This window comes from Phoxinus phoxinus (assembly GCF_949152265.1).
Source record: "Phoxinus phoxinus genome assembly, chromosome: 15".
NCBI classification, from domain to species: domain Eukaryota; kingdom Metazoa; phylum Chordata; class Actinopteri; order Cypriniformes; family Leuciscidae; genus Phoxinus; species Phoxinus phoxinus.
In genome coordinates, this window is record NC_136890.1 from 14,893,490 (window position 1) to 14,904,795 (window position 11,306).

Consider the following 11,306-nt stretch of genomic DNA (forward strand, 5'->3'; position numbering starts at 1 on the left):
AAAAACATGATTTTCTCAGCTTTTTGCTCAAAATGTTTTTAATTTTTATAAAACTTACCCACATTCAAGTTTTAATAAAAAAGAATGCATTAAGCTAGCATAAAAGTTAAAAGTTAAAAACTGAAATGTGTATTTTTTTTCTTAATAAATTATATACATTTTTATGTTTGTCCAACCAATGAAAGTATTATGTTAGTTTGTGTTTTAGTTTTATTATTGTTTTATTAATATGTTTAGCTTTATATATATTTATATATATTTCATTTTTTGTGTTCATTTTAGTTGGTTAATTTTAAGTCATTTTAGTTTTTTATTGCTATTTATGTTTAATTTATTTTTATTTCAGTTTTAGTTAGTTTTAGTTAAAGGAACCATATGCAAGATTGTGGCCAAAACTGGTACTGCTATCACTTTCAAATTTCTGTAGAGCGGTGTATCATTTTATGATTAATTGAAATACATTTCTTACATACGGTTCCTTTAACGATAAAAACCCTGGTTCAGGGAAACAATCATTCAGCAATTCAATTTACACAGAAAGAACACACTGTCAACATTGTATCCTTATATTGAAATCATTACAAATCAAAGCTGTAATCACATTCATGACGCTCAATACATGACGCTAACTGACCACATGACATATTGTCTGTGGTGAAAATGGCCGAGATTCACTGGAAGACCTATTTTACCATAGAAAATCCCATTATATATAAAAGTATGAAATTTGCATAGCGTTTGAAGGTTATTATAGGTGGATAAAAGATGGAAATCCTCTACATTTTGAACTGGAACTTTACTTTTAAATCTTTACTTTGTTTCTTGTATTCTCAATAGGTTTCTGCCATCTGCAGCACTTAGCCTATAATAGTTTGATGTACCGTTTAAAGGAGTCTCTCTTAAGTTCTCAACTTTGAAGAACAGATCTTGTGATGTCAGTAACTCCCCTAACCCTATTTGTCTGTATCTTAAGACAGAACCTCCTTCAGGTATAAAATCAGATCACAAGCCTGTCTTACTGCTCAGTGGCTTTCTCTAGTTTTCCCTATGGTAAAATTACTTAAGTGTTTGTCTTTGGTAAGACAACCAGGGGAGCTTGTGTCAAAATCAATTAGCCTCCTGTTAAGTTGAACCTGGTTCACTGCACAATGGTTCAAATTAATTTTGACTGATTCTGTGCCATACTCTCAGTGTCCACAAGAGCACAACTCAAGCTAGCTACTGCGGGTGATAAAGTGGCACTAATGCTGTGTTAAGTACTGCAGTTCAGGGAGTATTCAATCAACACTCATTCTTAATTAGTAGACCACATAGTGTACTTTGCATTATTCTACTTTGCACAAGTCTTACACAATCAGGTGCAGTGCTGCAGTGATGACGTATTTTTGTAGGCCAACCCAAAGCATTGGTGAGCTCTTTACTCAAAAATGATTATTTATTACTCATTTAAAAAGTAAGTTGACTTATTTATTAATTAATATTACTAATTTTACTTATTACTCCCTGTCAACAGTAATTTGTTACACTTGTTATATTACTTCTCCGTTACACCCCACATAATTGGTAATTGCATATTTTCTTCTCAAAACTATGACATTGCATGTAATATTGGTATATTTACACGTCTAGTGAGTCTCTTTAGCGAGTCATCATTTCTATTAATTTTCCACTGAATTATGTGATCTGGTAAGCATATTAGTGTGCTGTCTCCCTGTGTTTTCTCTTCCGGAGTCACTGTTATAATAAAGAAAAAGATAATTTGTTGCACATATGCCACTCATATTACGTGTTCATAACCAGCCTTGTCTTTTCCGATTATGAAGTTCCATTACATTTACACATTATGTCTCTGTTCCTAACTAACCTATAGAAATCTTTTTAAGAAGCATAAAGCTCATAAAAAGAAAGACTTTTGATACGTGGGTATTATGTACGTATATTGGGATCTAAGGGATGTGGATGGGCAAGCCATGTAATGTCAGAGTAAAGTAATGCCACAATATACATTTTACCACAATACTCTTGTCATCTTTTCTCCCGACCAAAAAAAAAAAAAGTAATGTCAATATTTCTAGCCACCGAATGTAAGCTTTTCCATATTCCAAGCTAGCTTGCTGCAATGGTGATGTCACGTACACGTGCGAGTCATGGAAATTACGACAATGAATCAAGGAATTGGATTGTTTGATTTCAAATCAGTAGGGTTGTTAGACCACAAAAATAATATTGTAACAAACTAAAAAAAAAAAAAAAAATATATAGGATTTTTCCATCAACTTTTGGGATATTGCAGAAAATAAACTTTGACCAAGAAAAGTGTATGATTCTTAAACATTTTGTTCATCATGATGATCTTCACAAATGAACACAACTTTTATTAATTTTGAAGCCTAAAAAGCCAGAAATTAAACTAAACTAAATTAAACGTGGCCTATAAACAAACTACACCACGTGACTTCAATGTCATACAAAAATCACCAATGGGTATTACCGATGTATTTAATAAAACTTGAAATGCCTGAATAAAACTTCAGACATTTTACCAAAGAGCCATAAAAAAAACAAAAAAAAAACAAAAAAAAAACTTGACTTTGGGACGATGGGACAACTTAAAGGTGCAAAAGGTGATTCTATATAGATTTTTTTATTATGCTGGTTGAAAGTCTCCTCATATCCTGATAGCAATCACCATGTTCACCAAGCGGTCTAAATGTATTTTTATAAATAAATATCGTCTGTAGAAGGACCATAAAATGTATATCGTCCGTAGGACCATAAAATGTTCATTCAATCATTACATTCGGTCCGAATGAAATTATACCGTGTGTTTTTAATGTCAGTCAACGTGTGTTTGCATACCACTGCGCAGCCAGTTCAGGCAGACGTCATACGTCATCAGAGCGTTTCACGTATGCGGTGCAGACAGAGCGAGAATGGCAGGCAAACAAGTTTGGCAGTACAGTTCTATGAACCGCTGACTTTGCCCTATCCAGATAACTCAGTGAGATTTGACTGTGTTGCCGATATGTCCTGAAATCGCATATGAATAAAGCTGAAATACAGTGCATTATTTCCTTTATGTCAACAGGTCAACTTCTGAACTGGAGTCATTTCACAATCACATACTTATGTATGCAAGCAAGCGCTTCTGTTTTCTCACAGGTGAATGACACATGATGTAATCCAATAACGTTGTCTCTGGGCGTCTCGCTTCTGGTCTGTGTGTGTTCATGTGTTTTGGACGAGGTGTGGATTTGCAGGGAGGGTGGGATTTTATGCTTTCAATGCTAGCAGGCGAAAGTTAGCACTTCCCAGATCACAACTCATTTCAGCATTTTGGCCTACAAAATAAATGTCATCCCTGCAGCACTCTATTTATGCCAAGTAAATTTGTCTAATTTTAAGGATGTTTAAAAATCAAGTCATTTGAAAATGGTCATTTCCAAGCCTGTAAAATTCATAAAAAAGGATTGGAAATCTCGATAATGAACATAAATATTAATAGGCTATAAATCACTCGGATTGTGTGAGTGCAGACCCTGTTAAATGTTTATTAAAAGTCCTTATCCATCACAAATTACTTGAAAAGTCATGGAAAACCCATGGAAATTGGTGGTTAGCATGAATGAGAAGATGCTATAGCTACACATTCTGGGGCAGAAAAAAACCCTGTCTTTCTCCATTGATGGCCAATTTATTCAAAAATGTTTTACAAGAAACAGGAAACACTTTATTTTGACACTCCTTTATAGACATTATGTTGACTATAAGTAATGTTGGACCTACAACTACACCGGACAAATGTTTTTTTTGGGGTGCGGAATGATGGGCAGTGAACCCGAGGTTACCCCATGAGTCAGTCCTAGAGCTCTTACTGTCCGTCTTTAGGGGAAAATAACTCTCATTAGAGTATTAGGTGTAGGGTTGAGTTTAGAAGAATAAGGGTTTGGGTTAGTAGTTGACATGTAGGGCTGTCACGATAACTACTTTTTGTTGTGCGATATATTGCACCAAAATGAATTGCGATAAACGATATTATTGTAATTTTCAGACCATTTTATGCCACTGATTACATAATGACAATATAATAGCGTAATAATGCAAGTACACTCTTTCAAAGAACAAAGAACGTTTTATTCTTAATCTATTCAATATTTTATAAATTTAGACATTGGAATCGGAATGTGAAAAAATATATCCTAAATAAATAAAACAAATAAATAATAAATACACTTTTGTTAACAAAAAAGTGCAAGGTACAATAACTAGATCTAAAAAGTTAACTAAAACAAAGTAACATGTTTAACAAAGTCAGTTTAAAGTGTCTCACACACAGGCACAGATGCATCAAAGGGCCATTTCTGATCCCAGATCCGTTTTTTTTATTGTTAGGCAGATTCCGAGAAAGGAACACCAACATGTTTACCTTGTGGCGCTTAAGGCAGGATCTTTCTTGGGTAACAATGTTACCAGCTGTGGTGGGATGGTTATGTTTTAGGTGAGATTTTAGGTTAGTTGTGTTGCCTCTTTTCGTTGCCGCTGTTTTAAAAACAAAGTCGGCATACCGGCTCGTTCACGTTAATTTGCTCTCCTCTCTCATTCGGCTTAAAGCCAAAATGTTCCCACACCGGAGCTGAAGATTGCGGCTTTGAAACCAAGTCCATGTTGGACTTTTTCTTACTAACTGGCTGTAGATGTCACGAAACAGAACACTTTATAACACAGCGGGTTCACGCCTTCTCTTCACCTGTCGGTGTACGCTCTGTGTGTGTGGAGACGGAGACGCTGCCTGAGCCCCGCCTCCGACACAAAGAGCAGACAAGATGACAGCGCGATCGACTAAAATGGTTTGTGAATTAATTTTTATGAAAAATTAAAAATTTTCATTATTTTTAATTATTAAAAAAAAATTCAGTCGCAATATATCGCGGCACCAAAAATGATCGCGCTCATTTCCATTTATCGTGCGATAAGTCGATATATTGATTATCGCGACAGGCCTATTGACATGTACTTGCAAAGTAACTTATAGTCAGTAGAATGTCTGTTGGGAGATCATCACAATAAAGAGTTAGCAGATATTAAGTAGACAGTCTACTTATAATACTTAACTAATAACAGCTTCATGTCTACGTGCAAAGATTCATATTCAATATCAAGTGATGCTGAGATGAACGGGAACGCTGACAGATAGCTTTCACTCCGTGAAGTATTTATGTGTGGCCATTTGGAGGTAGTTAGACCAGCTTGTTCTGCATGCAAACATTATTTTCCCTTGTGTTTAAATTTAAGCTATTAAACCTCAGAAAGGCTGGAGAACAGAGCTTGCATAACCTTACATAGCAACAGGGTACCATTTTCACCAGTACCATTGAACTGCACACACATATTCATCCTACAGAGGATACACGGCCTTGAAACACTGGAGCCTTTAAATGAAATCTTATATACTATTCCCATATCAGGGCATGCCTCTGTACTGATTTTCCACCTCACCGTTGCACACATACCGCAGAAAGCAATTACTCTTTGTCAACTGTCTAATCTATTGTTATGATGTTGGTGGAGAATGGAATGAATTCGGCTCTCAGGACCCAAAGGTAAACAGTATACACTTCCCTATACTCCGCCTATATGGAGTGTTCTCATGCTTATTTAAGCTTGGCAGATACAATGATGGATGAATGGATGGATCGCTATAAAGACGACCAGATGGAGAGTGAGAAAAACAAAAAAAATGAGTGAAAAGTGTGCACATATTGATTTCAGCAATAAACCTTAAGGTAAGGTAACACCTCCAGGCAACTATTTTCTAGGCCGGGAACATACAAACAATTACAGATCTTGAAACTAAACAGTTGAGGAAACTGTTTGTCGAAATAGCAGTAGCATTTCATATTTGGATGCAGCAATGAAATCTGACAACAACGGTATCATAAAAAAAACAATAAAAAATATTTCTCCCATTACTTTTTCTACAAGTCGTCCATCTCCTCCTTATAATGCCTCTGGTTTAGACTACATGTATCCACCTCTGTGCAAAATGCTGCACCTGACTGCATTTTCAGCATGTTCCCCATGCTTTGCCCTGCTGGGAAATAATATCTCTAAAGCCATGGCAAAAATTAGATTTATAAAATACATTCAGCAGAAAATCAGGTGCTGTAATGATAACACTCAGCTAAGTTCTTAAGTGGGACAACAAAACTGTTTGTCTAAATAATTCAAATCTGAAATGGGATACCCAACACACCAAACCTATGAGATCGACATTGTGAAAACATGCACCCATCTGACCCTTAATATGACCCTTCATTAATGTAACCTAATGTTGTCCATGTTTACACTGTCAGTTGTTGAAATTATTATTATTATTATTTTAATCTTACCGAAACTACATATTCATATATTAAATTATATTTAAAAAATTAAAACTATTTAATTAAAATGTTGCCAGAAGGAACACATTTAGGTTTCTGGACAAACATTCATTTCACTGTAATGATCGCGATCGAAAACAATAACCTAAACAACAACGATCAACATTTTTTTGCTTGCATTGGGTTTGTTAGCTTGCATTGGGATACGATTTCTAATGTAATGAAATACAACAAGAACAGAGCACAACAAGGCAATAAGGGATGCATCTTCATCTCATAAACAATCTATAACAACATCTAGTTAACAGTATTGAGGGAGTACAACCAATAAGCTGTGAACACTCTGTTCACATGGGGGTTGGTACTGTATGCATGGCTGCTCAAAAGGAGGTCAATCAATCGGTTTGACTCCACACGGTTCAGTTTGCATCTGCTTGATCGGGGCAGAGAAAAAGAATATTCCATAACCACAGGGCGCATGAGCCATGCTACCCACACAGAACATCACTGGTCACTACTGTAAAACTGCTCAGAGGGGCTCTAATGTTCCTTGCAGTGCAGCGTTAGATCGGATGCAAAGATCAATTGTTGGCGTCACATTTCACATAACCAGAGTGAACAACGCATTGCGCGTTCATCACAGTGAATGTGTGCTCAGTTAACTGTGAGTTGAGACACACTGCTACATCCTGGCATTGAATGACTCCTCTGTTCAGGCCCAAACGATTCTCAACCAGGCTAATCACTGTGCTTTCAATTTCAGTGGAAAACATTTTAATCATATGAAACTATAACAAATTAATGGGGGGAAAAATGCTTCAGTGATGAGAATATTGGAAACACTTCGATGCATCAAAACCTTGCTTGACTACAAACCAGAAATGACATTCCGGTAGGAAAAGGAATGTTGAGTGAAACTAAAAAAACAAGATGCAAACTGAATTTTGCTGAATTGTGTTTGCTTTAGAGCAGCTGTAGGAATGAAAAAAACAAGCTGCATGGCAGCATCTCATTGAGGTGTTTGGCCAAAGCTGATCAAGTCATATAAATTCAGCTCATGCCAACATGACACCACAATGGCGCGTCCTCACCCTCCTCCCGCGCATTACTTCTGGCTGTTACCCCAGTGAGGAGTAATGTCAGTACACAAGGACAGTTTTCTCTCATTCATGGGCCTGACAGCACTACCAGCTAATGCACATCCCATCTACTGCCACTGGACTCTACTTGCACTGTATAAATGAACAGTGAAGGTGTTATGTAGGGATGTTATAATCATTTCACAGTTGTGTTTTCTATAGCACTGGATTCTGGGAGCTAACTAAATCTTCTAAAATCAAATAATTACATCAAACTTTTAAATGGACTATCAAAATACACACACACACGAGCGCGCGCACACACACACACATAAACATTCACACATACATATATATATATATATATATATATATATGGCAGCAAGTCACTGTAAATGAATGAGCCAATGTGATTCAAACCGATTCGCTCAGTAACGAAACACCGCCATGTGTTGCTCAGACGTAAAACAGTGCTGTGCCTTGTTTCGCCCACTATTTACTTTGGCGAAATGGAGCAAAAACTTAAATTATTGTGTCTAAAATGTAAGTCACTTAATATTAACTTCTTGTTTATTGAACTGTTGTGTAAAATCAACATCACATTTGTAATAGAGCTGATATTGGGAGATAAAACTGCACTCTTCATGTGATATAAATATAAAATACAATTTTGCACCTTATATTTGGGGGCATTATAAATGCATTTTAATAGACTAAATCATGCAGTGAAAGTGTGCACTCTAAATGCGCAAACGCACTTCTTTAACCTGCTAGACAACATTACGCAGAGTATGTCCACTCTCTAGGTGTGTTAATAAGTGTGTCAATGTCAAAGTGTGTAATCGACAATGTCAGATCGCATGTCGTTAAAACAACAATTAAGATATTATCGTAGACGATATATATCGATATCACACATTTATAATATATATATTATCATATAAAATGTAAATTTATATTTTCTACCAGAACACTTTTTATATAATAACAGTGGAAATGTTTAATTCATTTCAATGTTCAGTATAGCTTTGTTGTTGGCAAGACTTTGGTGTCTACAGAAAATTACCATAAAATAAATCTACTCTGAGAAATATTAACTGGAGTTAAATGTGTGACTATAGCCTCCATCTCCCCTACTGCCTTTCTGGGATCAATCATGTGTATCTATCCGACTATCTTATCCATTGATCCATAATCCCAGAGAGCTCTTACCTTCAGTCAGGCCTATGTTGATGCTCCAGTAACTCTGCAGACACTGCATTTCCTTCTTCATCCCCCTCTTGCAGCGGCAGTCGAACAGATCCATCTCATGCAACACTTCCAGGGCTACCTGGCAATCCTTATTGGCCAACATGGTGTTCCTGTCCTTGCCTGCCAGACACTGCCTCATGATCCTGAAGCGATGGCTGCATTTCTGGTCCTGGTTACACTTCTCGGTGGCTCTTAAACAGTCCATTGAGTCTTGGTGCCCAGACTCGGAGAGAGCGGAAGAGCCCGACATGGAGAACACTAGCTCATCTATGTACGAGGGTGGAGAGGAATGGAGGTTATGTTTTTACATATGGACTGAATGTCCCACAAACACAACTCTTTAATTAGATAAAAGGATAGAAGTTTACCAATTTGTTATCTACAGTATTTATGACTAATGGATCTAGAAAGACAACATTGACTGCATCCACACATTTTTTCATAATAAAATAAAATAATTTTGCAATTACTATACAGCAAAACAGTGCAATTTAGAGACCATCAAGCCAGGGGCAATGATATGATTGTGAGATCCTTTTAATGACTCACAAGGGTCGCCTGACAGCTCAGAATGGTGTCAAAATACGAAATACATCCCTCGAAGAGTAAAATATCATATGCATCACACCAAAGACTTCTATTTAGCATGACATGAGTCACCAGTGAGTGACAGTCTTTTTTTAGTATTTAGTATTTGATTTAATTAGTGGCTTTATACTTTCCTCGTTATTTTACTACTAAAAAAGGCCTTTGCTGAAGTCCTCTTTTTACTATGTGTTTGAGAGCGACATTTTTTTTTGTACATGTATGCAAATTAATTTTTTGGTCATAGGGTCATTATAACGGAGGTGCAACCCACCAGTGACACCTACAGGTGTAAATTCATCAGAATACTTACCAATCTATATATTTTTTCTTAAAACTGTTCAGAGCATATCAGTGAGAAGAACCAATGAAAGATTCTGACACACCCTTGGAAAACGAATCACCGATGAATGCTTTGCATATTTAAAATAAATGAATACATAAAAAGACTGAGAAATTATGCTCTAAGAATGCAAATGTGTGAAAAGAAAAAAAATCTGGAAAGTAGTAGGTTACTTTACATTACATTTTATTATAGACATTAATACTACTTACTGTAGTATTAATACAGTTCCACATCAGAGCTTACACTGCAACATTAAAACGAATGTAAAGCGTATGGAGTTTGAATAAATGTGTAAATGGTTAATATGTTCTGCGGACTGTTTAAATATTCAGCCTATCTTTCATCATATAGTGCTCAGAAAGGATCAAGTCTCGTCAGTGTGAAATGGCCAGTGATAAATCCACAAAGTGACCTTGATAATTCTCAGCGTTATTGAAACATTTACTTTACTGTGAATTATTTTCTATACACTGACTCGTAATGACTCGGATTATATATGAGTGGGAATTATATAGGATACTAATTAGATGCCATGTACAACTATAAGACAACGTGATTAGTTATATTCAGGAAATACAGCTCATGTAACTTGCATCATCATGCATTTCAATACGCGTGAATTGAAGTTCTTATGTCTTAATTCCGATTTCCATAAACGAAAACTCAAATGAAGGCATAGGTTATCGTTGCTTTTCTGCTCGTTATTGAACTTGACCTCACCTTAATTTCACGTAACTTCATAAACTATTATGGTATTAAAATGTAATGTAATCCCGCCACATCATTAACGTTGTTACCAGAGGAAAGTAAATATGAAACTGAATAATACATTGAATTAAATTCCATGAGGAGATTCACTTCGACTACAGAAAAAAAGGCAAAGGGATGTAAATTTAGGCAAAAACTTACCTAAAAAGAGCAGAAATCCGTAGATATAGATATACATCTTTCTGTTTCTGACAGGGAGTCCGCGTGCGTTAAAGGAAGCCGCTCGTGCTGTCATATGTTCCCTCCAAATTACTGTATTCTGCTTAGTCCTTTTAAAATACCGATGCTGCTCTAAACGCTCTATGACCTTAGAAATCCCAAATTGTATCCAGCGTTTGTCGGACCATGATTCTTTTTCCTGTCTAAATAATCCAAAGCCTCATATATAGAGGGAAAAGTTCTCTGTTCCACTCAGGAGGGGAACTAAACCCCAGGTTTCCGTAGGAACCGTTTACTCGTGGTGGTTTCGGGTGGACAGACGCATATTCCCAATGCTGATGTTCTACTATTGCAAAAGGACGCAGAATTGACGTCCGGCTTACTAAAGCAATGCTCCTCTATAAGATATTCCCGCTTCCGTTAGTGTCCGAAACGAAATTCCCAAGCAAAGGCAGTGAGAAACTTCAGATGGCAGAGCTCTGCGGACAGACTTCTGTTTCAGGCGAAGGCAGTGCGCTCCTGTGGAGCAAAGCATAAGCGAACGCACGTGCCCCCGTTACGCGCTCCAAACCACATGGTAAATGATCCGGAGACGGATGAGTTAATCAAACAAGGAGTCAAGCTGAATCACCATACTACGCTTAACTAATAGGTTTTAGGGCAAAGATAAATGCAACTTTTGACAAGAGGTTAGTAACTGCTCTAGCAATTGTGTAACTACAATATAAACGGATACTT

General features: G+C 36.5%; 1 protein-coding gene across 2 annotated transcripts in view; it reads right to left on the minus strand.

Moving 5' to 3' along the window:
- Positions 1–11,089, minus strand: part of gfra2a (GDNF family receptor alpha 2a) — a 79,217-nt gene extending 68,128 nt beyond the window's left edge. For both annotated transcript variants that reach the window (XM_079636481.1, XM_079636482.1), the window contains exons 1-2: positions 10,551–11,089; positions 8,672–8,977 (exon numbers count right to left, since the gene is read on the minus strand). In XM_079636481.1, coding sequence (XP_079492607.1) covers positions 8,672–8,977; positions 10,551–10,644 — 400 coding nt within the window. In that variant the 5' untranslated portion in view covers positions 10,645–11,089. The remainder of the gene's footprint in view (positions 1–8,671; positions 8,978–10,550) is intronic.
- Between the last annotated feature and the right edge of the window lie 217 nt (positions 11,090–11,306).